This window comes from Sciurus vulgaris (assembly GCF_902686455.1).
Source record: "Sciurus vulgaris genome assembly, chromosome: 10".
Taxonomy (NCBI): Eukaryota; Metazoa; Chordata; class Mammalia; order Rodentia; family Sciuridae; genus Sciurus; species Sciurus vulgaris.
In genome coordinates this window covers 142598936-142626696 of record NC_136470.1, presented here as the reverse complement: position 1 = coordinate 142626696, position 27761 = coordinate 142598936, and the positions used below count along the sequence as shown (strand labels likewise).

At 56.8% G+C, this 27761-nt stretch overlaps 1 protein-coding gene across 1 annotated transcript in view; it reads right to left on the bottom strand.

Annotated features, from left to right (window-relative positions):
- Window positions 1-510: 510 nt before the first annotated feature.
- Window positions 511-27761, bottom strand: part of MINDY4B (MINDY family member 4B) — a gene marked incomplete at both ends in the record, with an annotated part of 40581 nt that continues 13330 nt past the window's right edge. The window contains 9 exons of the mRNA XM_079100453.1: window positions 511-665; window positions 2101-2281; window positions 9921-10082; window positions 10620-10692; window positions 12061-12131; window positions 15712-15777; window positions 16272-16437; window positions 18475-18566; window positions 19231-19350. Coding sequence (XP_078956579.1) covers window positions 511-665; window positions 2101-2281; window positions 9921-10082; window positions 10620-10692; window positions 12061-12131; window positions 15712-15777; window positions 16272-16437; window positions 18475-18566; window positions 19231-19350 — 1086 coding nt within the window. The remainder of the gene's footprint in view (window positions 666-2100; window positions 2282-9920; window positions 10083-10619; window positions 10693-12060; window positions 12132-15711; window positions 15778-16271; window positions 16438-18474; window positions 18567-19230; window positions 19351-27761) is intronic.

The window sequence follows — 27761 nt, the reverse complement described above, 5'->3', positions numbered from 1 at the left end:
GCCCGCCAGCAGCAGCTCCCATTTACCCTCTAATGACAAGAGCTGGCTGACGTGGGCAGGCAGTGTGTCCTTGGAAGGGAACGATGGCGTGCCAGGAGAGGCTTGGCCCACGTCTGAGAAGGCCTGAGATCTCGCGTGACCAGAGTCGGTGATGTGCTGCCGATGACTTCATCCCCAGTGGAAGCTGGCTGCCGGCTTCTGCAGTCCTCGTGGGGAGCCAGGCCAGGAGAGGAGGAACTCGGAGCCGGCACGCACAGGAGAGGCTTCATTTTGTCTTTTAGAGGAAGGAAGGAGTGAGGTTAAGGACCTGAGAGGGCCGACCAGAAGACCCCGGTGCAGAGCCATGCCTCCCTACGACCCGATGGCCTCTGCGCAGGGCTGAGCAGAGAGAGCCCAGCAGAGGTCTTTCGAGGGGGCCGTGACAGGGCAATGCAGACCTCAGCACCTCCACACGTCTTCTGCACCCAGCAGTTCAGGGACGGCTGACCTCATTGCACACCTGGTTTTTCTTTAGAAAAGGGGACCAGTCTTATTCCAGCTGATGGTGGCCTCTCTCCACTTGGTTCTGATCACCATCTCCAGTGGGGAAAATCGTCGTCCAGGGCTGAGTCCATCCTCACGTCCGTCCCCACGTCCGTCCCGTTCCCAGGGGTGGGAGTGTGTATCTGGGGAAGGAACACAAGGAACACCAGCGTCCACCCCAACCGTGCACGGCATTCCCGAGGAAGTCAGGCAGAGGGAGAAGAGGGAGGCAGGAGGTGGGCCGGGGTCGAGGCTCAGAGGGGGCAGCGAGGGAGGCGCCTGCCCTGGCCACGGCGGGAACTGCATGGCCAATGCGTGAGGCCCTCCACGCGGTGCCCAGGACAGAAGGCGTGGGTGGGTGAGCTCCTAAAGGTGGGTTCCTCCACACAGATGAATTGGGAATGGCCGTGTGTTTTAGGAACACCTTGTCAGTGTAACACTAGATCAAATGGCTGATGTGTGTTTTCACAATTAAAGAAAAAGAATTGCAAGCTGCACGGATGAGACGGTCACTCTGTTACTTTTCCAAATGTAGTGACAATAATGGAAGATGACGTAATGCTTGGCTGTGGTGCTCAGTGCGGAGTGGGACACGGCCAGGCTCCACGGAGAGAGCCCAGGCCCCAGGGATAAACCCCAGCCTGCCTGCTTAATACTGTGTCCCAGGGGCCAGGGCACACAGGACACAGGGTCAGTGAGGAGGACCACCAGCTGAGGGGCCAGGGCACACAGGACACAGGGTCAGTGAGGAGGAACACCAGCTGAGGGGCCAGGGCACACAGGACACAGGGTCAGTGAGGAGCACCACCAGCTGAGGGGTCAGGGAACACAGGACAAAGGGTCAGTGAGGAGGACCACCAGCTGAGGGACCAGGGCACACAGGACACAGGGCCAGTGAGGAGGATCACCAGCTGAGGGACCAGGGCACACAGGACACAGGGTCAGTGAGGAGGACCACCAGCTGAGGGTCCAGGGCACAAGGTAAGTGAGGAGGACCACTATCTGAGGGACCAGGTCACAAGGTCAGAGAGGAGGACCAGTAGCTGAGAAGGTGCCCTGCCTCTCTCCCTGACACAGGTCAGGGAGGAGGACCACATGAGTTTCTCAGGGACTGTGCCCCATCCCTGGTGGCGCCCAGGGGCAGCCCAGAGTGAGGTGCATGGTGAGTCCTCTGAAGTGCCTGCTGAGCTCACTGAACAGGATGGGCCACCGTTGGCTGATCCTATCATTGGCTGGCCACCTGGTGTTCAGCATGGAACTGGCCGATTGGAACTCCCAGTCCCCATCTTGTTAGCCTCCCCTCGGGCCTGACCCGGCTGGAGGACAGACGTCCTGGAGAAGGCCTTGGTTCTCAGGAGTTGCTTGTTTCTGATTTCCACCGCCCCCTTCCTTCCAGCAGGGTCGGAGCACCCACATCCCAGCCCTGGTGCAGACCCACGGATGGCTGCCCGGCTTCCTTCTGGTAACTCAGCCTCAGCATTTTCCTGCGGAGCCAGCCTGACCACCACACAGGGGTCAGCCACCGGCCGCCCGGCCTGAGCACGGCGAGGCCGCGGCCTTAGAGCCGGAGATGCCCACCTACTGTCAGATGCAGGGGCCTTTTCTGCAAGGGCTGACCGCTGTAGAAGAGCAGGTGGAAGACGCGCTCTGCTTTCCAGTCTGACAAGAGCTGCCTGTTTGTGCAGAAGAGGACGCTGCACTTCCCACTGATGTTGCACAGCCAAACGGGGCATGCGGGAGTCTTCAGCATGCTGCCCACCTGCAGGGGAGGGGCGGGCAGTGGAATGCGTGGGTTTCTCCACGTCACGGCAGGGGGGCACCACCGCAATCACAGAGCAGCTCGCAGACTAGTGTGTGTGCGTGTGCATGTGTGTAGTGTGTGCGCGTGGGTGCACGTGTGTGTATGTGTGTGCGTGCGTTGTAGCGTGTATATGCGTGTGTATATGTGTGTAGCATGTGTATGTGTGTGCGTGTATAGCCTGTGTGTGCGTGTGTACGTGTGTGTGCGCGTGTGTGTGTGGCTTGCGCACTGAGACCAGCCCGCGTGCCCTTGGGAGGCTGTTGCCCTGAGGAGGGGAGGGCTAGTGGTGGTGTTGCGCCCTCTCTGGCGCATCAGTGTTCAGAAGGTGTGTGGGGCCTGGTGGAGCGGGTGGGATCCTCCTGGATTTACGTGAGGTGAGGGAGGAGAGGAAGCCTCGCTGCAGGCACGGATTGGGGCGCCCTGGTTCTGCCTGTGCTCCTGTTCCCAGGCAGGACGGCCCTTCATTCCGCAGGTGGCCAGGCGTCTGCCGACCGCTGCCACTGCAGACAAAGACGTCTGGAAGACAGAAGGCCGAGGCAGCGAGGGCCACAGCCCTGGGCACGCGCCTGCGGGCGCTGGAGCGCGTGATCCGTCCACACTGCGCCCAACGCCACGTCCCCTCTTTGAGCTTGCTTTCTCTTTCCTCCAGGAAACCGTCAGTTCCGAATTCTCGGCTCGAGAGGGGACTCACAGCCAGCTCTCTGGGGTCCCCGGGGCAGGAGCCGCGGGCCTTCGGGTTCAGCGGCCCCTGGAGGTGCCGCGATGTGACAGCATTTCTATAAATGGTAGCTATCGTTTTGTTTAAAGGGCCAGGGAAACACCTATTTTAAAAAAGATTTCCCTCAGAATTCATAAAAACAATTTTCTGAATGTTAAAAATGATTTGGTTTCTACCTGAAGAGATGAACAATGAGCTCTGGAAAACCCTGCGGTTTCCACACGACGCCCACAAGTTTCGGGGCCTCCCTCCCGGTCCCCTGTGACGGGAAGACCCGACATGGACGTTTTGGTTTGTTTCTTCGCAGCCCTCAGAGTTTACTGCTTGTTCAGGAACCGACTCTGTTTTATAGAAAATCCAGTTTTGAAAAATTATCGCACGGGCTGTAAGCCCAAGTGCGAAAGGCTAACAGCTTGCCATTTGGTTCTCACTGGTTCTGTTCCGATCTCTTCACTTTCTTCCGTTCGCCTTCGGTTGCGGCGAGTGGATGAAGCAGAGATGCTCTCGTCTTCAAGCATTTTGCTTCGAGCGACCAGAGAAAAATTCCACTGCTGTGCTTTAAAGAGACGGCCTTCCTTTAGTCGGTAGTTCTAGACCCCAGCCTCAGTCGGGACGGCCTCACGGTGGGTGCGCCTCTCCTCTGGCTGAGGGTGACTGAGTGTCCGCCGTACCCACATTCCCAGTGGGGGCGGATGGGGCGAGGGCAGGTGGGACCCCGAGGCTGCCCCTGGTGCCCACGGTCAGATGCCCAGCCCAAGTTCCAGCTCGCCTGAGGCTACGCGACAGCCATGCAGTGAGCGTCGGTTCTATGTTCTCGCCTGGGCTCCCTCTGCATGTCCATGAGGTATAATCAGGCGTGACATGACGGACGAGGGAGAGCTAGGGGTGGAGAGCTGGATGGGCCAGGAGATTGAGGGCTCGGGGATCGACGGTCATCCCACTGGAACTTCAGGGGGGATTCTGGCTGGTTTACAGCAGCGAAGTCCCGGCCAATTCTGCCTGGACGGACGAGACAGAACACACGCTCGCGGAATTTCCCTTCGCAGAGCGCTTCTAAGGGAGGCTAGTCCAGCGGGCGCCCTCTGCCAGGCTCCACGCCCAGCATGCCACTTCACGCAGCCGTGTTCGTTCCTGAACTCAGTTACCCAAGATATTGTTCAAGGAGGAGGAACATGAGTCCTCCAAGTACAGCCTCCTCCGGCCCCGCAGGGACCTGCTGTCCCACTGAGCAGACTCCCCGCGGGCTGCGGGGAGACGTGGTGGAGAGGGAACGGCTGCTCGTGACTGCCGCGGCACCCGGGTGAACTCCAGGAGGGGAGCCTGAGATCACCAGGACACACCTGGTTTAGCCAAGTCCCCGCCGGAGTCCTGTCAGGCGTCACGCGCCCCCACTTTCCCTGCCCGTCACACGAGCAGAGTTTTCCACGTGGGCATTTGTATTGCTGGATAGACACCCTTTACCAGCTACCCCCAAAGCGGGATCCAAACGGGTTTTACTGGCGAAATCCCACCGGTCTTGAATGTGTGCATGTTGCCATGGTGAAAAGGAGATTGAATTGTGACACAGAGGCCATGGCTAAGACACCCTTCTCCTCAGGTTCACGGACGGTGCCGGAAGCCCTGGGCTGCAGCACCGCACAGCAAGCCAGCTCCCATAACACGCATCCTTCCCACCAAAGTGAGTCGTGAGGACGGGAGGAGGATGGACGGAGTCACAGAGGGCAAGGACCGCGTCCAGGGGATTCTCCTTCCCGCCGTCTCGAGCGATGGCTCAGAACGAGTTTTGCATAACGAGCTGGATATGGCGCGTCCTGAGGCCCAGGCTGGTAGTCTGACCGCGAGGACGGTGTTGGAGACCTTGTGCTTTCTGCAGAGTCCTGGTGATGATTCCTGAGCATAACTGTGAGGGTCTGGCTCTCGTCTCTGCCACCTGGAGCACAGAGCCGCTCCCGTCGCCGAGCGTGCAGGCATGTTGTAAAGACAGACTGGATGGCGCTCGCAGGGTGCGGCCCTAGTGATGGAGGGCAGAGGGCCAGCGCCAGCGGGCATTTCTAAGGCTGGACTTCTTCTATCAGCTCCAGAGGCACCACTGGGACAGGGGCAAGTGCTGCCCAGGCTGCTGAGGGAGTGGTTCCCATCAGACCTAAATGGCCTTGGTCCCTTCGGAAAATCAGAAAATCTCCTCAGTGGCAGTGTGCGGATAGTGTGGACCCCTGCGGCTTTCCGGATGGCGTTAGGCCATGCTGCTTATGTTCTCACTTAGGAATTGGAGGCTCACACGCAAACCTGTACCTTCAAATAGAAAAGTAACAGGAAGACTTCAAAATAGTGCCTCGTCTTGCAGGGAGCTGGCCGCGTCCTGAGGGACTGCCAGTCTGGTGGGCTCTGGGGGGCTTGCATGTCATCTAATGAAAGCTCCACTTTTTTTTTTTTTTTGTAATGTCGCCCACTGGGCTGTGACATTGGGTTGAAAGACGTGTTTGTGCAGTGTGCAATCTGATTGCAGAATAAGAAGAGATGGAGTTGGGAAAGACGGAGGCGGGGGCAGGATAGGCCAAGGACAGTGCAGCCTCGCTGGCAGAGAGCAGTAGGCTTCCTTTCAAACTCAGAATGCTTCCTACGTTAGGTTTTGATTATCAGTGCAGTACACACATGTAACACTCAGGTATTTCCCCCTACCCTTGACGGGAGCTGGCAAATACCCATAAAGCACTTGTGTGCCGAGCTGCATGTCACAGGTGCTGGGTGGAGTCACGGTGCCCCACGGCAGTCACCAGCGAGGGTCTTCAATCCAGCCAGGTGAGGGAGACTGTTCTGTGGCCCGCATGGCCTGCCGGGCTTCCTCGGGGAGACTTCTGCTCTGCAAGGTGATCAGGTCAAAGCCAGGATATTGTGCAGTGGTAGACTTCTGGTCCACCGTGGGCTTCTGGTCAGCACCTCTCTGAGTACCACTGGGCTCGTCTTGAGGCTGAGAAGTTCCACAGTCTACAGGTGTGATCCACCAAATCTACAGAGCATGTGCCCCAGGCACCTGAAGTTCAAGATCGTTATAAACTCACAGGTGCTTTAGCCCTGAAGTCAGTGGTAAAGTTCCTGCTTGTTGGGCACAACTGTCATGCACGCTAACACCTAGTCCTCATTTGCCACTGTCTAAATGTTAGGGCCCACATCAGTGTGCCTATGACATATTGCAGTGTATAATACAGATCTGTATTTATTAAGTTACCAGTTTATTTAAAATTTTTTAAAGTATTTTTTAGTCGTCAATGAACCTTTATTTTATTTATTTTTATGTGGTGCTGAGACTCAAACCCAGTGCCTCACGCATGCTAGGCAAGTGCTCCACCACTGAGCCCCAACCCTGCCCCAGATCTGTATTTATAATGGGTTAGGAAGTGCTGGTGATAGAGTATGACTCCAAGAACTGGCATTTATCTACTTAGAGCTGATCAGAAAACAGTGTGTGGCGGAGGAGACAGAACTTGAGCTGGGAATCAAGGCGGAACTAACTGGGTTTTGACTCTGACACATACCTGGTTGGTGATGTGGGCAGCTTCCGACGTGCCCTGTTTGACCTTTCTCATCTCTAACGCGAATGACCAAGCAGTAGTGGACCATTAAAGCCACAGTGATCACAGTCTTGAGTGGAAGAGAGGATTAAATGAAATCAGATATCACTGCAAGTGACCCACAGGAAGCCTGGCACATAGTAGGCGCTCCATGCAGTGGCTGTTCCTCGATGGGTAAAAAGCCTTCGTATATACTTCTTTTATCTGCCGTGTGTCGGGGATGCTGAGAACGCACACGCCTGTGTACCTGTAGGAAGCTATTTCAAAACTGCATGTGACTTAGGAATCGGTTTATCCTAAATAACAAACTGCTATGTAAAGAAGAAAGAAGTGCCTGCAGGGAAGATCAGCTTCGTGTGTATGTGCTTCACGTAGTCACCTGTCTCAGGAGTAAGGAAACAACCAGCCTGTGGCTGCTCTTCAATACAGTGTTTCTGGAACCAAACTCCAAGTGGGCACAGACACACCGTGATAAACCTCCTTGGGGTCAAGCCACGTTAGCCACTTTCCAAAAGTCTGGAAGCCTTGTGGATTTTAATTTTATGTAGATTGTGAAGCTACGGGGGCAGTTCCTATCCTCTACCCTGCTTCTCATTGGTGAGCAAGCCTCTGGGGGTGGGCCTGTGGTCTGGCACATCCTGCCCTCTTCCTGGCAGGAAAGCTCCTTTTTCTACTTGCTGTGACTTTAAGGTCCTGGCAAGCTTCTTTTTTATTATTAGAGGGTATTTTGGACTGCAGGTGATTTTCTTTAGAGCAAGATTCAGCAGCTCTATTGGTCTGAGCTGACTTGTGTGGAAAGATATATGTTCCAGAAAAACACCAGCGCTGATCCTCGTGAACTGCTGACTCTCTGCCGCGCCCTCTCTTCCTCTCTCAGAACAACTCAGTAGCGATTTTGCAAACACCTGTTCAATTTCCACTAATGACCAGGCCTGAACCGTGTTCCCAAGCCTTTGTAAACGTGAAGAAGGAGCAAAAAGCTGCGGCCTTTCTGATGCTGAGTGCAAGTTCCACTGAGGAGCTGGCTTCCCGGGTCTTCACGCCCTGGGTTGAGTCCGCCGAGCCGCAACAGATTCAAACCCTCCGCCCTCCCTTGCCAGAGCGGTGGTTCTCACCAGGGGCAATGTCGACCCCGGGCATTTGAAAACGTCCAAGACCTTTCGGGTTGTGCGGCTGGGTGTGCATCCAGTGGTGGAGACCAGGAGGCTGCTCCGTGGAAGGGGCCCAGGACAGCCGCCCTAACCCGCAGAGGACCCGCGGCTCAGGTTGTACAGTGCTGAGGTTGGGAAGTCCGCTAGGGACAACCCTGGGCCTCATCAGAGTCACCTGGGTCCCGTGTTCCCAGACCGAAAGAGACTGTCTTTGGGCAGAACTGGCTGCAGCATTTGTGGGCGCAGGGCAAGCTGAAAATGCAGGGGTGCTTGTTAGAAAATACTGATAGTGCAGAGCCTGGGTGGCCACACGCGGCCCACACTGAAGCTGGCCTCTGGGGGTGGCCGTACGCGGCCCACACTGAAGCTGACCTCTGGGGGGTGGCCGTGTGGGGCCCACACTGAAGCTGGCCTCTGGGGGTGGCCGTGTGCGGCCCACACTGAAGCTGGCCTCTGGAGGGTGCGGCCCACACTGAAGCTGGCCTCTGGGGGGTGGCCGTGTGCGGCCCACACTGAAGCTGGCCTCTGGGGGTGGCCGTGTGCGGCCCACACTGAAGCTGGCCTCTGGGGGTGGCCGTGTGCGGCCACACTGAAGCTGACCTCTGGGGGGTGGCCGTATGCGGCCCACACTGAAGCTGGCCTCTGGGGGGTGGCCGTATGCGGCCCACACTGAAGCTGGCCTCTGTGGGGTGGCCGTACGCGGCCCACACTGAAGCTGGCCTCTGGGGGTGGCTGGTGTTGACTTCCCAGAGCTCTTCTGGGGAGCTCGCTGTGCAGCCAGGAGACACCCAGGCCCATGGCACTTGTTGGCTGTACTCCTCTGCAGTGACCAACGTGTGTCTGTGGGGGGTGCAGGACGGCTCCTCTCTGTTCTGGACACAGAGCTCCCAGGTAGGGGAGGCTGGAGGCCCCGGCTGTCCTGTCACTCCTTGCCGTCTCTAGCCTGGCTTTTGGAGGCCCGGGACTGGTGGTCGCCTTTGCTCTTGGCTCTCGTCAGTGTGGAGAGCCAGCTCCAAGCAGGACTGGCGGTTTATGGCGGGAGAAGAGAGGAGGCGGTTCTGAAGGACTGGCCGGTGGGCCTGCTTGAGTTCCCAGTCCACCTGTCCTTCCTGATCTCTGTGTGATGGACCCAGATTACAGCTTGAGGAGCAAACGGGAGACTCTCGGAGCCCACGTGTGCCCCACACAGCGCGGCTAGATGGGGCACGGCTGTCCTGGTGCCACAAGATACAGGACGAGATGCTGATTCATGAAGAACAAGGTAGCTGGACGCTTCCGTGGGGCAGAGAGGGCTGCGGTGATGGAGGCGAGGATGCAGGCGGGGAACCAGGGGCACTGAAGGGCAGGCAGTGCTGAGCAGGGCAGAGGACAGCCCGGCAGGAGAGGCAGCATCGCGCTGGGGCTCAGCACTGGTCCCGAGGCCACCGGGGAGGCGGCTTCCCAGGCCCACCTCGCCGCGGGTTTAGAGGAGGCACGCTGCAGGCGCAGACTCGCTTCCTCCCGTTTGCTTTGCAGGATCTCGTCTCCCTGGGCTCTGCTGCACCTTGCAGCAGCACACTGACTTCCTGGTCATCGGGCTGTGAATCCCCCACACTGGGAACAGTTGTGACAGGAGTTTCCTAAGTGCGGTCCCTTTCCTCCCAGTGTCCTTTGAGAAGGCTTTCAGCGACATATAGAACACACGCATTCATTGCATCAGTACAGCACTGGGAGGACACGCACTCGGCAGCAGTGTTTACCTTGAGAAGGGCTGGGGCTGCCTCTGGCTGTAAGGGGGCTGTCCTTTTATCTGTACTCTTCCCATACTGTTTTAAAATGCTGGCACGTGTTGCTTGTGTTACCTGTACTCTGTGCACATTAAAATGGATGAGATATTTTACGTAAGATTACATATCAACGTAAGTTTGCACAGTCCCATTTCCACTGGGTGGACCGATCACAGTCTACAGATCCAGCATAGACCTGGAGATGTCCATGCAGACCCTGAATGTCCACGTGTGTGTGTGTGTGTGTGTGTGTGTGTGTGTGTGGTCACCAGTGTGCAGAAAGGCAGTAAAGGAAGAAAGCTGCTCAGAGCTGAGGTGACTTAACATCAAGACTTCAAACGTCCTCACGCCACCGACGTGCTGGTTGCGTGGTTGAGGATCTGCCACACTTACCTGTGAGGATCTGTCACCCGTGGAGGTGCCCTCGCCCCACTGCAGGTAGCCAACCTCACTGCGGGCCAGGACCCCGTGCAGTGGCTCCTGAGCCTTCCCTTGCTCACAGCCATTGAAGACGTGTGGACTTGCTCTCCCAGTTAGAATCAGGTTCAGAAGGGCCTGTGAGGGAAATTTTACAAATGCTTACATTTTAGGTAATGGCAAGATAGGGTTATACATTTAATTTTTAAAAATGATTTTAAAAATTATTAAAAATGAGCATTTTTACTGAAAAGAATGAAATCATGGAACACATAATTCCAGAAAAAAGTGTCTTAGTCATTCGGTAGAGTCAAAACCATAGTTCACTGCCTTTGCCCCCCGACCCCATCTCACCTGGACCCCGTCTGAGCTCACTACCCGCCTCCCTTCACGTTTCTTGTAATCTCTGGTTCCACTGAAGCAGTGGGCTATAGTGCTTTTGTTTTTGATATTAGGGATTCCTGGTGAGTCCTGTTAGGATACTTTCTAATGTTTCTAGAATCTCAGGGACGGGGGGCTTTCAAGGTAGCTCGGGGGGCTATTACAGCAGCTGGATGGCACTCTGAACACATCTCCTTGGCTTTTGAAGATTACTCTGCTGGAGGAGAGAACAAGCTTACTTGGAAAACAGGCCTTCGTCAGACTCTGCAATAGAAGCTGAGTCTACCCACACACCTGCCTGCACAGGAAGCCCCCAGCGCTGGGCTGTAACAGATGAGAGGTGGTTGCGTCCAGGTCCTTCTGAAGCCTGCAGAAGGGGAGAAGCCATCAGCATCCGACCAGGAGGAGGACAGTCGCAGTACAGCGGCAGTGCTGGGGGCCCTGGTCACCACCCTCCTGTGTGCCTTGCCCATTCCCACACCTTCCAGAGAAACCCCAGGAGGGGGCCATGGACAGGAGCAGCTGTGGGTGCAGGAGGAGCATGTGGTCAGTGGCAGGGGAGAAGGGAGCGACACAAACGTCTTGTGCACTAGAACCCTGAGTTGTGCTCTGGGTGGACACAGGGCTCACTGGCGAAGCTGTCTGTGCTGTGTAGCAGGGACGCTCGACTCCAGGTGGTGACACCTGACCAGAGGGTGCTGGCCCAAGGCAGGCTGGACAGTCCCAGTGCAAAACACCAGAGTGACCGTTAAGCCCATTTCTGGCTGTAGAAGGGCAGGGGTCAGGGCTGGGGTCCTGCCCTCGGCTGTATAAAGTCTGGGTACAATGTAGCTCCTGCTGTCACCCAAGGGAGCCACCGAGGACTGACATGGGAGCTGCGTACGTCCTTGAATGAATCTGCTCATAGGACTGGAGGTCATGCCCCTCTGTGAATGGAACCTAAAGACTGGGGCCAAGCTTGGCCAGTGTCTTGGCGGCACCCGACATAACTCGGGACCGTGACTCTCAAAGAGTGGCCTGATTCTAGATGGTGCAGATATGAGCGTTTAAAGAATTTAATAGTGAAAGTTTATTTTAAAACTTTATCTTTTATTTATTAGTCTAGGCAGATATTAGTGGATGGAATACTAATGTCTAAGAACAGGTTGATATTTAAATGTATGTTAATCTAAATAAAATTGTTAAGCAAATAATAGCATAGAGCACAAAAGTGCAATGGCAGAAAGTAAAAGGCGGGTTTCAAGAACACCGCTCCCGGCTTCTGCTTCTGCCCTCTGGGGTCTCGCCCTCCTGTCTGACCAGCGCCGCCTGCCTTGCTCTGAGGCCGGGGGAAGGCGCTCTGTGAGCTTCTCTGATGACCCCGTGGGGCCGTCCTCCTCTGGCACCCTGCCGCCCACGCCCCTCACACGGCATGGCACGTCAGCTGGCGCCCTCCAAGCACAGCTCTGGCCCTCCCAGGTGCAGCCTGCCGCAGGCAGGGCCTCGGGCTCCTGCCGTCCTTCCCTCAGGGCCCGGACAGGGCTTTGCACATCACCGAGGTGCGGACGTGTCTTATCCTGGATCTAAATAATAAAGTACGCTTGCTTGACCCCTGGCCCTGCCTGTCCACTCACAAGGCTGGACCAGCTCAGGAAAGGACGTGTGACTGGAAGAGCCAGCCCTCGGAAACAGGCACTCACGGAGGGCGGCGTGACCCCGCTCCTGCACCAGACGCCAGCGGCACGGTGGCTTTTACCTCTCGAACGTCCTGGACAAGATCAGGCTGAAGAGGAACAGCAGGACCCCGCAACTCCCTTCCCCTCTGAACTGTCGGGAAACAAAGGAAGAGCACTTGGTCTAGGAGTACACGGCCTTGTGAACCCACGACGTGGCGTCCACTGCTGGGACGGCCCACTCTGGGCCTCCGCTCTGCTGCTCTGTTCTCGGGCACAGTCTCCCTCCTCAGCCTCCCTCCTTACAGCAGCCAATGGCACTGCCAGCTTCTTGGCCCCAAGTACTCTCTTTCCACCCTTCTCCAAGGTGACGCTCTTCAAATCCCGCCCGGTCCCTGGGTGAGGCCCTGGGCCGGTCCCCCTGCCGCATCTCTCCCACTGGAGAGATGCAGGAGGAGCAGAGGCCTTACAGAAACGGAGGACCTCTCCTCTCCTATTCACCCCTGACCTTTAACTGTCAGCTTCAGTCTCCTTTGGTTTTGTCTGCAAACTAAGAGGGAAAAACACAAAACCCTTTTCCCTGGGTTTGTTACAAAGGTCAAAAAATAAAAATAAATAAAATAAAAAATAATAATGACTGCCCAGTGCCTCTCGTGGTTCTTGGGACATTCTAGCTCCAGGCAAGATTAGGACCTGTCCCTCTTTAGGGCACTCTCCTTCCTGGGCTGCGTTACTGTTCTCCCGAGAGGTCCTGAGGCAGTCTGTGACCTCTGGGGTCACGTCCCTTGCCTGACCAACCCCCAGGGCCTCTCCTGAGCTGGCCAGTGTCCATCTTCCACCCGCAGCACGGCTGCTTCTCCTCCGGCTCTCCAGGCGCCCAGGGTCCAGGGCGCAGGCACTGTGTCCATCAGGAAGGCCTCTGCGGAGTTGCACGAGCCACCCTTTAGGGATCAGCTTGTTTACTTTGCGATCTGACCTGGCAGGACCAGGAACCTCGGGCAGGAGAACAAATCCAGAGCTACCAGAGCCGGACAGGGATTGCAATGCTCGTACCACCAGGGCGCAAGGGAGTGGGCAGCCGGGCCAACTGGAAAGACCGAGTACCAGCTTCTGTGGCCACCTCAGCTGTGGTGGCTCCAAAGCCACGTGAATTCATGCCTTGGGCCCAGCGTGGGTCTCAGTGACAGCGAGCCTTCCTTTTTGGGATGCTAAGGGGAGAGTGGTTTCTGGGCCTTTCCGGACTTCTGGAGACGTCTCCCTCTTTGCCTTGTAAGGAAGCTTTGACTAATAAGGCCCTTCGGTGACTCAGCCTCTCCCATCTCAAGGACCTAATCACGTCTGCAAAGTTCCTTTTACCAACTAGGGAACATTCGCAGGTTTCTGGGGTCCAGACAGTTTATCTTTCAGGGAGGCTGCCTCCCACCTGTGCACCGAGACCCTGCGCCAATACAGGCTGGGTGTGGCCAGATTTTCTGGGAAAAGCCAAAGATATAAGTAGGTTAGGTGGGATTTCCTGATTGTTTTTGACGTTCGCTGAGTCAAAAGTCGTCAGACGGGCCATGGCAGACACACGTAGCAGGTGTGGTCATTTCCCAGAGAACAACGGCATATTGTCAGAAATCGAGCGACTCGAGACAATGCAGTTTATGGTCTTGCAGTCTGAGACCCAGGCCCCAGGGGAGGACCCTCCTCTGCATCTTCCTGGCTCTGGTGACTTCTGCCATCCTGGGATCCTGGGCACCGTGTGGCTGAGAGAATCCGCCAGGTCTCTGCCATGCTTAACCTCGTGTTCCCCTGAGAATCTGCTGTATCCAAAGTTTTAGTCTATCGACATCAAAGCCCTTGGATTACCATCTACCCTAACCCAGAACGAGCTCGTCCAAACTTGATTGCATCTGCAAAGACCCTATTTTCACACAAGATCACATTCTCAGGTACTGCGGGTTGGGACTTTGATCTTTTTGAGGGGACATAATCTAACTGCACAGTGGGTCAGCTGCCACGTGTGGCCCAAGACCTCTGTCCAGTGGACTAGGACAGAGGGCGGCTGCATTCTGCAGTGGTGGGTTTGGCCGAGGGTGCCGGCACCATGAGAAAGCAACACGCCTGCCACCAAGCCCCCCTCACTCCAGAAGCTTTGCCAGCCCTCCCCAGGGTGACGGGGGTGACAGCAGCCTGGGTCGGCCTGACGCGATGGCTCTCCTGCCACGCCCACCTGAGGGCAGAGCCCCTTCTGCTCAGGCCCGGGGACGTCTGCACGGCCCCGCATTGCTCCTCTGACTCCACCAGGCTGCCCCTGCGCCTCCCGGCAGACACGGGTCCCCCTGCCAGCTGGGACGCCAGGTGTCCGTGCAGGAGGTAGAGACCACGGGCATAGGCTCTCCTCATTTTGTTCCATGGGTCCTTTCTTAAGTGGATCCTTCAGGTTTGTGTGACCCATCGAATGTCTCCAGTCCCCACGCAGCGTCCCTAAGCCGACTCTAGCTTAACACTTCATGCTGAGTGTTCAAAACCCATCATAAAGCCTTTCCTAGTTTCATAGCTGCTGTGACAGATCTCCACGAATTTAATGGCTTAAATCGGGGCTTGGGATGTCGTTTAGTGACAGAGAGCTTGCTCAATCCCCCGTACCGTGTAAAATAAAATAGAAGTTTAAATAAGAGAAAGCGTTTCTCACAAGTCTTGAGTCATAGTTGCCGAGGTCACTAAAACGGGTCTGGCTGCGCTGAGGTCAGGCCTCGGCAGGACAGCACTCCTTCTGGGGGCTTGAGGGAAATGTCTCCACCTGCCGCCCTGGCCCGGGCCTGTCCTGGCCGGGGCCTGTCCTTCCAGGCGGGGGCCCACCCCATGTGCACAGCGGTGGCCCTCTTCCAGGTTTAGGACCCTGTGAATACTTTGGGACCCCTGGGTAATCCAGAATAACCCCCCTACTCTACAGTCATCCGATTAGCGCCTTCATGCTTCATGTAACAGATTCGCAGGCTCTGGGGTGGGGTGGGCTCCTTTGGGGGACCACTGTGCCATCCCACCAGTTAACGGCAGCCCGTGGGAAGGTGGGGAGGTGGGCCTGGGGCAGCCAGCTGCACCAGGGCACAGAGCCCCGAGCTTCGGGGGCCTCCGAGGCCCCCAGAGGATGGAGACCAGCCCCCTCTCCGCTCACCCCACCACGTGGCTTCGCTGCACCCTGCAATGCCCTGCTTCTTGCACACCGTGGGTTTCTGATTCTTCAGAAAATCAACTTTCATTTCTTTCTCCACAGGTGAGTCTGTGTTCCCACCCTCCCTGGGGTGGGGAAGAGGCAGGGCAGTGCAAATATCCTGTGGGGTCTGTGGGAAGAGATGAGGGGCCGGCTCAAGGCCAGAGTGAGTCACCGAAGTTGACATGAAGGGCCCCTTGGCAGCTGGCAAGGGCCTTCCCGAGTTCTACACCGTCTCTCCCTACCGGCCGGGCGAGGAGGGACTGTAGGACTCTCTTCTCCACAGAGGAGATCGGAGGAGATGGCAGAGGCCCTCCGCCAAGCTCTTCCCCGGATTATTAGCCAGGGAAAGAGGCCTCCGTGGGCGGGTCCGTCTGATCTGGCCTCTTCCGAGGCGGTGGGAGGGAGAGGCACTTCCTCTTTCACGCCTCCCGCCCTGTCTCAGCCCTCAGAGTGACCTGGTTTTCCTAACAAGCCTCGTTAGTAGCACCCCGTAAGCGGGTCCAAGACAAAGCGACGGCCGCGCCGGAACACTTACGCACTGCGAGTGGTCCCGGATGAATTTCTCAGCCGCTTCTTTCTCCGAGAATTCAAACAGCTGGAGCTATAAACCAGGAACGGAAGACAAAGATGAAAAGGAAGATGAAAGGTGCCTCTGCGGGTGCCCCGCGCTCTCGTTTCCTCAGGGAGCTTTGTTTCAGAACAGAACCAGGTTGCCAGCGCGGACACGTTCTTAGACCGGCCACGGAGGCGCAGGGAGGCGGCCCATCCCTCGCGCTCCTCAGTTTTAAGCCACTTGACACCTCGAGCGTTAAGAGATCGTCCCGATAGGCAGACTGTAGCTGTCTTTAAGATAGTGCATGTGGCCACGCAGGATGGCGATTTCAGATTGCATACACTTGATTATGGAGAGTTCCGGAAGGAAATTCTCATTGGGACGCCCCTCCACTTGGGCTGCTTGGGTCATTACAGTCCTTGGCCCTCTCCTCTTTGGAAGGTGCCTCCACCACAGCAAGCACGTCCAGGGGCGTCTAGGGCTCCCCTGGCGTCCACAGACAGCTCAGTTGGCTGGCTCCGCACCTGGTGGTATGCACTTACCCGCTCAGTGAAGTCGTCCCTGGAGTAGTCAGTGGCCCCGGCAACGTAGGTGTCCTCGGTGACCAGGCAGACCACGGCCTTCTGAGCGGCCCCTGAGGCCCACAGGATGTCAGTCAGCACTGCAGCCAGGGCTTGCTCCTGCTGCTGCCTGCTCAGGTCACACAGACTGCAGGAGGGGAGGGGCGGGCAGAGGGAAGGCTGTGTGCAGGGCCTCCAGCATCCTGCCCCGCTGAACAGTGGGCACCCAGGCTCCCCCCGCAGCCTGCAGTGTGGAGTGTCCCTGGGGGCCTGCGCCCTGCTGTGTGTGGGGCCTCCAGTGTCCTGCCCCCCTGAATAGTGGGCACCCAGGCTCCCCCCGCAGCCTGCAGTGTGGAGTGTCCTGCTGGAGGGCCAGTGGTCCCGCTGTGCCTGCAGCTGGAGTCGGCAGGGCAGGGTCTGGCTCCTGTAGGGTCCCAGCTGGCCCAGGCCCGCACCTCACATGAGAGCCACCGCTGCCCTCATCCTGCGCTCTAGCAGGGCCAGCCCCCCGTCAGCCACCAACGGGCCTTTTCCACATGCAACTCCAGTAACCCTCGCGTCTGTCTCTTCTGCGAAGCCCCTTCCAGCCCAGCAGGTCACGCCCTCCAGGCGGCCCCAGGCCCTCTCACGCCCCGCGCCCACGTCTGTCCTGTCCCAGGGCACAGGCGGTGTCCTCCAGAGCGTCCTCCTCGTCCACGGCCGCCTGCCCTGAGCACTTCACGCATGGCCCCTGTGTGATCCCAAGGCGTCCAGGGCACACGCCACTGCTGCTTCACAGGAAGGCACAGAGAGGCTGAGCCATCGCTGCGGCTGTACATCTTTCAAGTGAGGGAGCAGTGACGTGGATTCAGGCCACTGGGGTCCAGAGTCCCTGCTCCTCCCTGGTCCACTGAGCTGAGTGCCCTTGAGGTCAAACTTCCCAGGAAACAGACAGTCGTTGCGGGTGATGTCCACGCCCCTGTTGTCTGCCTACCTCCTTGACAGGCGTGGCCTTTACGAGGAGCACGTGGCTGCGGTTATTAATGACTTGGACAACGATTTGTAGAACCTTCTAGCTCTGTGGCCAGGCAGAAGTTTGCACCAAGGAGTCCGAGCATCCAAACTCCAGTACAGAGTGGACGGGAGGAAGACGGGGATAGCGGAGGGGCAGGCAGGCCCTTGCAGGGCGTTAGCACTCTGGGGACAGTGTCCTTCCTGCCTTCTCAGGGTTTGCCCCAGGCTGGGTGCTGTGCTGAGTGCTCTGTGTTATGGAGCCACTGTGTGTGCACGTGTGATGTGGTTCCAGGGTCCCCACCGTCAGCACCGGACGCGTCCCCAGACGCTTGGGCCCTCCTGCCAGGCGTTCCGCTTTCGACCTCCTCCAGGGCCTGGAGCCGCCGTCCACAGGCGACGAGGAGGGTGGTGCCTTCCCTGTGATGTGCCGGCGGCCCAGTGCCCTCTGTGCCCCAGCTCCTCCCGCGTGGCCGGGCTTTGCGGGAGCCCCTCTTCCCCTGCTCTGCTCCCTCTTGCCTGCTTCTCTCGCTCTGACAGGGCCTCTGCAGGGCACCTGGAACCAGTCACCGGCGTGGAGGACTCCACTGTGCCTCAGCTCCCGCCAGCTGGGCGGTCCTGGCCTCAGAACCCGAGATCATGCTTCGGGGGTGACTTATCTTGCCTGAGGGCGGAGAGATGCCTTTTTCTGATTCCTGTTTCCTCTGTGCCCAGCACAGGGCTGTGCACATGGTGGGGGTGTTAACTTCTAAGAATAAAGTCAATTTGAAGACGTTTTGAGCTGAGTTTTGTAAACAGGGCGACCACCAAACACTGTCCCTGTCAGGCTGGTGAAGCAGGAGAGGGATCTTCATGGATCAGGTCCTCAGCACCCCTTCCGTCCCCTAGAATCATTAGGTCAGGGCTGCCCATCAAGCACAGACAGGTGAGCTCGCCAGAGACCTGGTGCTTCATTTTGCCTGACAGGGTGGTCGGCAGTGGAGCGTGGAACCTGTCAACCTCATCCCTTCAGCTGGACGTCCAGGGGACTGCAGGAGCCCCCGCCCAGCACTGTGGCCCAGCCCCTCTGGGGGCAGCTGAGCTGCCGGCTTCAGGGGCAGAGGCCCTTCCTGAGGCCACTCCCGTGCCAGTGCGCTCACGGAGCACATGAAGACCCTGTGAAGAGGGTCACTTCTCCCATGGTCAGCCCACTTACCTGTGAGGGTGACGGTCTTCCCCCTTCCTGGGAAACAGCAGATACTTGACGATGGCTGCTTGAACCGCCATCTGAATGCTCCGGGGGCCTCCCTGGAATGGGGAGGGTACACGGTGGGGTGGAGATGCCCCTGGGTTCTAGGCCTGCGGCGGGACCTCAGGGGGTCGACAGGACTAAGTGCTCCTGCGAGTGGACCTTGCCCCTGCGCTGCTCTGCAGCCCTCCCTCCTGGTACCCGGGCTTCATGAAGGATGCTGCACTGTCCTGCGCACCCTGGGTGCCAGGGCTGGCTAGAATCTGCAGTTACTAGCTTCTTTGGGAGCCCCCCAGACCGGCTCCTGGGAATCTGCTCCCCCTCCATCCTCCCAGCACGCTGACCCTGCTTCACACCAGCCCTGCAGACTCGGAGGAGGCAGGCAACTAACTGGCCAGCCGGGGGTGTAGGTGTGCCTGGGACAACGACATGAGTTACTGACACCTCAGACAAGCCAGAAGGAAGTTCTTAGATTTCCTTCTGCTTTCTGAGTCTTCCGGGATGCTTAGAACTTGGAGCAAGGAGAGCCAGGAGGTGGAACTTCATCATGACCCAGGCAGCAACTGGTGATCTTGAAGTCCTCCATCATTGGAGGTCACATTTCAAGTGGTACCTGTGTTTCCACCAGGACCACCATGGAAGCGTGGCTCACGTGGACACAGGTGGGAAGGAGACACGAGGGAGCTGGATTGGGACCCAAGGAGACCACAAGCTGGCTCTTACCTTTTCCACTTCCAGAGCAAAAGCGAGGTCAGAGAAAGGGCTGCGGAACTGGAAGTGAGCCCTTTTCCAGTCATGGCTGAAGACGTGGGCAGTGTTTCCAAAGAGGCTCTGCTGCAGCTTCTGAAAAGGGAGGAAGTGGACCATCAACCAAAGACGGCTCCTCCTGGACACAGCTCCTGCACGGCCAGTGCCATTCCTACCCACATTCCATTCCCCGGTCTCCAGGCCCAACTGCACTGAGTCGGGGTGGCCGTTGACATCAGGTCCACTTAACAAGTCCAACAGGCTACGTGCCTGCGTCTCACATCCCCTGCGGGTCATCTCCCTCAGAGTCCACCACGTGCTGCTGCTTTGTCACTGGCCTCTGGCCTCTATCCCTGACTCTATAACCACAGCCTCTCCCATCTCTGGGATTTTCTGTCTTGATCTAGGAAAAAAAAAAAAAAAAAAAAAAAAGGAGCCCACGGACCTCCTGTTTCCGCAGGGATTCAGTGACGCTGAACAAGCACTCTTGTCCTGGGATCTTTGAAACCATCCTGGATGCTCTAGAGCACCTTGAGATCTGAGAGGGCCTTTTAGAACTTCCCAGAAAAGTGGGAACAAGTCTTTATAAATGAAACTCATGGAAAATATGAAGGGCGGGGCGCTCGCTCACGGTGGAAGACTTACTGACCATTAACAAGGACTGGGCACCGTGTGGAAGGTAGCCGGGTCAAGTCCACCGTCCTAAACACTGCACAGGACAACGCCCTGAGGCGGCGGAAGAAGGACCATGGACTGGGCTGCTCAGGAAGGCTTCAGGAAGAGAAGGCGCTGGAACTAGGCTGGCGAGCGGCCCCTCACGTGTTGAGGCCTGCCCAGGCCACCCTGGCTCAGCGCTTCACAGTCACTGAATGAAGTTGACCCTGTGAGGTAGCTTTGGGGCAACCACCTCTCACCCACACAAGGGAAGCCAAGAGGAGGGACTGACCTCTGGTGGCCCAGGCAGAAACAGCGGAGTCGTACCCAGCTCCCTCTGGGAGCCTGCATGGCCACCTTCTATGCTTCTGGGGCGCCAATTCTGACTTAATCAACACCTTGCATAATGGTGGTGACTTCTTGTAATTTAGAGACCTTATTTTAAGAGGACGCTTGATATCGCTTCCTTACAGGGAAGTCAAACCCACTTGCTACCCTTAAAGAATACAGATACAGTGGAAAGCGAGCAACGTTGTGACTCACAGCTGGCAGCCCCGGCCGGACGCCCTGGCCCTCTCTCCCACTGGAAGGGGAGCTGGGAAGGAGTGAGGGGGCGTGGCCGGGACTGCCCTCTGCCCAGCTTCTCCATGGCCTGCCTGCGTGCAGAAGGGAAACATCCTCACCGGGAACTCAAGATGACCGGAGGCGCGTTACTTGTGTCACATCCCCAAAGTGCCCATGTTCCGGCAGCGACGCCTGTCCCCACTCTGAGACAGACCATACAGCAACTTGTAGCCCAGGGACGAGAGTAAGATCTGCAGACACACACGGTGCCCAGGGCATCCTGGATGGGGAACGGGAAGTTCACCATGACCAGGGCAGTGGTGCGGGGGGAGGGACAGCAGAGTGGACACAGAGAGTGGAAAGTACCCGTAGCCACATGCTGAAGCCAGTTGAAGAGATGGACAAATGGAGCCTGGTGCCCAGGTGGCCCAGAGCTGTGCCACCTTCCTGCTCTGATAGCAGGCCCCAAGAGCAGGCCCTGAGGGCTTCTCCAAAGGGGAAACACAGAAGCATGCATCTAGAACGTTCTTCCCCATGCCAGCCCCAGGTCTGGTTTCATGGCTGCAGTTTATTTCCTGATCATCTTTGCTCCCAGCCTCAGAAGAAAAGGTGGTCTCTCCAGAGAAATCAAGGCAGGTGATCTTGGTGTGAGCTAGGGCCAGGTAGTGTACCCACGGAAAGCCCTTCTGGGCTCCTAGGACAAGGGTGTTGAAGGAGAAGCAGCAAAGACTCAGCTTTTAGAAGACGCTCAGTGTGTGCAGTGGCTGGAGGGTCACCCCAGGGGGCCTAGAAGATGACAGGAGAGGGTTTCCCTGATGTGGAGGTGGAACAACTCAAGACTTCTGAGGGCCGAGAAGCCCTAGGAACTTGGGGAAATTGCCAGACCTTCTTTACTTGCTGATCCCCAGGTGGGGTCCCCTTCTCGGTCCGCATCGTGACTTGGACTGAAGGAGGGGTGTGGAGAAGGGCTTCAGGAAGCTGAGAGCCGAGTGAATGTAAGCGTCGCTGCCTTGGAGAAAACACAGCCTGTCTCTGCAGGGACATCTTGTGCTGTGTGGAAGAAAGTCCCAACACAGATGGAGAAAGACCGGAGCTTGCAGGAAGCAGGGAGGAGAAGCCATGCTAAGTGTGAAAGATTGAGGCTGTTGAGATAGAAGCCTCGGAGCTCGGGACCAACGTAAGATCTCTGCAAGCCACCCAGGCCCCCATCCTGCTGCCAGCTGCCACCTTCTCAGCTCCACCCGCCACACCCCTGGGAGGCTCAGAAAGGGCGCTGTGGGTGGCCTGTGTAGCAAGAAGGAGCTCTGTTTCTCACCCGTGTGACGTTGCCTTCCACCCCACACGCAGCCTGGGAGCCGGTGGTGCCCGAGCTATGGCTGCGGCCATCACTGAGTTCAACTCAGGGGCAGTTCAAGGCTCCTGTGCGCCTTGCTAGCCTTCTGGGCTCAGACGCAGCCCCCTCTCCTGCTCTGCGTTCCGTGTCACCGTGGTGATGACCATGACAGCGTAGCGATCCGTGCCAGCACACAGAGACAGGTCCCCAGTCCCTCTTCCCAAGGGTTCAACGTTCTCACCCTGACGGCCTGTCCCTGGTCCCGGGGCTGAGAGTTTCCCGTGGCCACTTGTCCCCATCTGGTCCCAACCACTGTGGGAATCAGGGATTCTAGAATTCCCGAGTCCTGACCAATTCATGTCCTGGGCCACAAGATTGTGGGGGGTCCTGGCTATCACGTTTGCCGTCGGCTTCTCAGAGTCCAGTGTCACACCTGGAATGAGGTGGGCTCCCCCGAAGAACTCGTTGAATGAAAACACCTAATTTTGCGCTTTCATGTCACAGCTAAAGACGGCGGGCCCAGAGCCGTTGAGTGGCACCCAGAGCCGTTGAGTGGCATGCCAGGGTCAAGCCACAGCAGGGACAAGTCTTCAACCGAATGGCGGGATCCTAGCAGCAGGCAGGTGGCACTCCCGTCAGGAGGGCCAGCTGGAGGGGAGTTCCACATGGGGCCCTCCACAAGGCCGTGGCTGGGTGTGGGGACCACCGAGGTCATGCAGTGTCCTAGCAACAGTGGGGAGTCACGTGACTTCGAGACCTGGAGGAGCAGGGGCAGGAAACAGGAAGGAGAGTCCTGGGAGGGACCAAGCCAGGGCAGGACACCTGGCTTCCTCCCCCCCACCCCCAGTCTCCCCACAGGACCCCCCCGTTGCTCAGACTCAACAGGAAGTTGGAGAAGGAGGGCAGCAGCACATTGATGGAGACTAACAGGTCAGCCCCTGGGCTGAAGCTGGTGGAAAGCCAAGGAGATACCCGTTACCCTGTCCTGAATTGATTGACGAATACCCTCTGAGGCCCACCTGTGAGCCAGGCATCGTGCTTAGGGCACCCGGTTTTCCCCACAGCACCCCTACCTGTCAACCCTCTATTAGAGCTTCGTTCACAGGGTCTCCTGGAATCTCCCGGTGATACGTTCTTACTATGATACAGTCGTGGGTGGGGTTGCAGCTGCATGAGGAGTTTGGTCATTGGTGGCTATGAGAGTCTGTGAAAATGCCTTCCAGGCTGGGTGTCGAAGAAGGGCTGGGAGTGGGGGAGGTTGGGGAGGGGGGAGGCTTGGGGGGGAGGCTTGGTAGGGGGAGGCTGGGGAGGGAGGATGCTGGGGAGGGAGGAGGTTGGGGATGTGGGAGGCTGGGGAGGGAGGAGGCTGGGAATGCAGGATGCTGGGGAGGGAGGAGGCTGGGAATGCAGGATGCTGGGGAGGGAGGAGGCTGGGGATGTGAGAGGCTGGGGAGGGAGGAGGCTGGGAATGCAGGAGGCTGGGGAGGGAGGAGGCTGGGGATGCGGGAGGCTGGGGAGGGAGGAGGCTGGGGAGGGAGGGCAGAGGGAAAGAAGGGCTTTGGGCCAGGCAGGTGCACCTTCTCCATGACCTCATTGGCCAGCAGCCTTAGCCGGAGTGCTTTCCACCTACAGGCTGAGGGACAGAAGGAAGCTGCCTTGTTGTGGGGGGGACGGAGGGGGCAGGAGTGGCGAGGCTGCACAGGCCCAGGGCCCAGGAACACAGCCTCGCGTCTGCGCGAGTCCCAGCAGCCACTGTGTGCCTGGGTCAGCGCCCAGGCCCCCTACTCCCAGGCGCTCCTGTGCCGTCAGGACTGAGGGCTTGCCAGGCGGCTGCACCGTGGAAACATGGATCAGAACTGGTCAGGCCTCCAGACCGGCCCCGAACACACACTCAAACCCACGCTCGTCCCCTGGACATCCCGGGGTGTGCTTGGTTAGCGGGACTGCTGTTTAAAGGATCTGCTCTCATCTGGCCCACGTAATGGGAATCCAGATCTGTCTTTTAGAACAACAGCCGCTGCCTCTGCGTCTGCGGCTTCCCTAGCTCTCCACCCTGTGGCTCAGGCTGCAGTGCTCTGAGCTTTGCTCTCCCAGCCGTTCGCCAAGGAGAGAATCGCCTGGGCAAAGTCGAGGGGAGGCCTCCGAGCACCGCTGTTTGTGCTTGTTGGTAAGGAGCGCGCTCGGACCCAGAGCTGCCTCTCCCATGGAAAGACTTCACAAACATCTGTGAGTGCTTTTCCAGTTTTCAAATTTGTGTGTTTTTAAAAATAGAGAGTGCATTTGCATGGTTCCAGGGTACAGCGCGCACGCTGTGAAACGCTGCTCCCGCCCCTGCCTCCCGTCCGCGAGTCCCCGTCGTGTTTGATGAAACCTTCTGGGACTCATTTTTTTATACACAGGCAAATACCAATATAGAATCACTGTTTTTTCCTCTTTTTCATTTAAAAGGTAGCCTATTTTTTCAGAGGTGTATTAATTTTTAAATGATACTTTCCATAAGAAATCTCTACAGAAGCAAAGAATATATTTCTGCAAAAGATTTTTCATTGAATATATCATCCATAAAATGCACATCTGAGCGGATATCCCTCACGGAAAATGCTTGGGTGGAGCAGAGGAAGGGGTCCAGGGGGAGGAAGAGAGGGGAGGTGGACGCGCTGGGGAATGAAGTTGGTCAGACTGAGTTTTGTGCCCGTACAAGGATGTCACAATAAATCTGCTGCTGTCTGTAATCACAATGCACCAATAAACAATTTAAAACAGAAAAGGCTTGGGGCTGGACGCGTCTCCAATTTTGGATTCTGGAGGATCGCGCATACTGGTAAGGGGTGAGACACTCTGGGAACGGGCCGAGTCTGCACATGGACTCACTTGTGGTTCATATGGACCTTTGGCCCACAGCCCAAGGGGGATTCCACACGATATTTTTGAGGCGCCTGCATTTCCACGGTGACGCGTCAGAGGAGGTCACGTGTAGGAACATCCACCTTTCGGGTTGGTCCTTGAACGATTCTGGGCTTTGGAGCGTTTCGGGTTTCTGGTCTGGGGGTTTGCGCCTACTCTGACTTCTGGTCAGCGCCACGTAGGCAGCAGGCCCACGAGGAACTAACGGGACCACGGTCTCACTGCTGGAAGGAGGTGCAGGACGCTATCCTCCCACTAGGGCGTCCAGCCCTCTGGCACAGCGCAGCCTCTCTGAGTCCCCTGCCCGCCTGCCCGTGCTGCCTGGGCTGGAGCAGAAGGGAGGCCACGGAGGCAGCGCATCGGCAGGAGAGGGAGTAAGCCAGGCCCAGCCATCGGGGAGGCCCGGGAAGCCGCCAGGTGCGCACGATCGCCGGGGTTTTGGGCTGCAGTGCCCGCCTTCACCTGGGGGCTTCGGGACAGGCTGTGTTGAAAGACTGGTCAGGTCACCAGCCGTGGGCTCCAACAGCAGCAGGCAGGCCCGGTGTGCAGCCCACAGACTGTGCGACTTTATCCACACGGCGGGCCTGGCTGCAGGGCAGATGCCGCTGCTCTCTGCCTAGATGACGGGGCTGGTCCTGGGGTCTGTGCAGAAGGGCCCAGGTGGGTGGTGCAAGCCCTCGGGAAGGAAGCACCTCTTCCCGTGCATCCTAGGGCCCCGAGGGAAGGTCCCTGCCTGAGGTTCTAGAGAGTCCTGGAGGTCTGAGGGGTGGACGCGGTGCCTTGCCCTGGGAAGCCCTGAGCACCAGGTCGGGGAGCAACACGATCGAAGGGACTGGTCACTGCCTGTTCTTCTGCTTTGGCTCAACCCCTCCCTCACGTCCCATTTCCCATCGAGTCTTTTCAACAAGGACAGCTGCTCCTCTGGACATCCGCCAAGACTTGGCCTCCGACCCCGCCTATCTGACCCGAGAAGTCTCTAGTTTCGCCTCCTGGCTACGTCTCTGCATCCACCCTATCTTCACCCCCATTAAGTCTTGAATAAAACAAATGGTCCCTGGGACCAAGATCCCAGCTCCATTTGGACCCTCAAATGTCAGGTTCTTTTTAAATCTGCCTGTTAATCACCAGTCCCATTGAAGGAGCCCTTCCTGAGATCGGCTCCTTGTCCCGGGGCCCAGCCTGACAAGTTCCACCTCTCCCTGCTGCCCACACGCCAGCCGGGCCCTCGCTGTGCGCCTGCTTCACCCGAGACCCGTGCATTCCCGGTGCGCGCCATGGCCTGCCTGCCCCTCAGGGGACCTGACCCAGCCACCTCAGGAGAGAACCGTAGGAATGTAATTCCCCTCCCTCAAATTCAGCTGTCATTTTGAGGGAGTGGGTAAACGGAGACTTTCAGAGCTCAGGAGGAAAAGGCCCCACCAACCGTGTCCTTGGGAAATGCCATAAATAAGTCACTAGAATTCAGTTCTCCTTTCACCAGGCACAGCCGCCCGCAGGCTGATCTTGAAGGACACCCTCACAGGACGGCCGATCAGATTCCCTGCCTTGTTGTTTTGCGATGATCACGTTTCGTTTCGTGTTTAATTGACAAGCTGTACTTACTGTGGCCACTGCCCGGGAGATAGGAGAGCCAGCCGATGCTGAGGAGATGACAGAGGGCCGGGGAATGGAAGGAAGGCTCCCGGAGGGCCAGCGTCCCTGTTCCCTGGGCGGAGGTGTCCCCGTCCCATCTCCAGCTTGATCGGCAGCTGCCGGGTACCCTTCATGGTCCTGTAAGAAATGCCACCCCAAAGAGGCAAAGCGAACAGAGCTGGCAAAACCCATTTTGCATCTTCTCTTTCTCTTTGAAATATCAGTGTTCGGAAAATGTTGTCTCACTTTTAAAAATGACTGAAAATCGTGATAAATAGCAATAAAAGAGGTGGAAAAAAATTCCAGAGTCTGTGTCAGAGGAGTTTCTTGTAAGTTTTAAGAGACTCGGAGAGGTGAAAGGTAACTATGGAAACATAATTAATGCTATCGAGGCCTTGACTTGAAATCATGTTTAGAGAAGAATGTAAATGTCACGGTCTCTTGTTTGGAAGAGATAGCGTCTTATAAATGTGGGCTGTTCCTTGCAGTCCATGGGGCATCTCTCGCCATGCTGTTAGGGACCACAGATGAATCAAGTTTCCTCTATTCCATTCTTTCAGATTCCTATTCCCCTTAAGTGAGTGTCATAATTTTCTTCTTTAAGTAGCCCACCCCCCACCGCTTAAAAAAATCGATTTTAACTTTTCTCGACTGATTCTATGGCATTTCAGCCTAAGTTAGCGCCCAAACTTCCTCCAGTTTACTTAACTTGGGTACTAACTCGTGAAAGCAGCGTCCCCATTGGAGGCTGGAGCGTGAGGGCCGCGCCTTCTTAATGTTTCTGTATTCCTAGAGGCAAAGTTGCTTTCTTATCTCAGAACCGCAGCATCTGAGGCTTGGGCTACAGATGGAGAAGATGCATTTTGTAAATCAGATGGAAAATCTTTACATTTGTGCCCATGGGTTTTCCCCGCCCTGCGTGTAGCATAACTTGACACTTATTTACTTTTCCCTTTCAAAGATTGTTTTATCTTTTGAATGTTTTATCCCCCCAAATGTAGCTATCTCCATTTAATACTTTCAGGATGAAAATAGAAGCAGTATCTCCCAGATTCTAATTTAGACTATGGTTAAGAAGGTTTTAGCACAAATAAGCCTTTTGATCACAGGTTACTTGGAGCAAGATGCTGTAGCATTACTGTTAAAATTTTAATAATTGGATTGCTTGATCATATGTATCGGTGCCAGGAAAATCACCTAAACATTTTGTGCTCCGTTGGCTCAGAGATTGACGTAATGCCTGAAGTACAAAGTCCATTACCTCTCAGCCTCTCCAGGTTACATGAGGTACAAACATCTTTCATCTTATATTGAGTAAGAGATTTTAATAAACTGATTACAAAACTCCTTTTTTAACACCTGAATTCAGTCATCTCTCCCTTATTTGAAAATGGTGAAGGAAAGCAATTTTTTAGATACC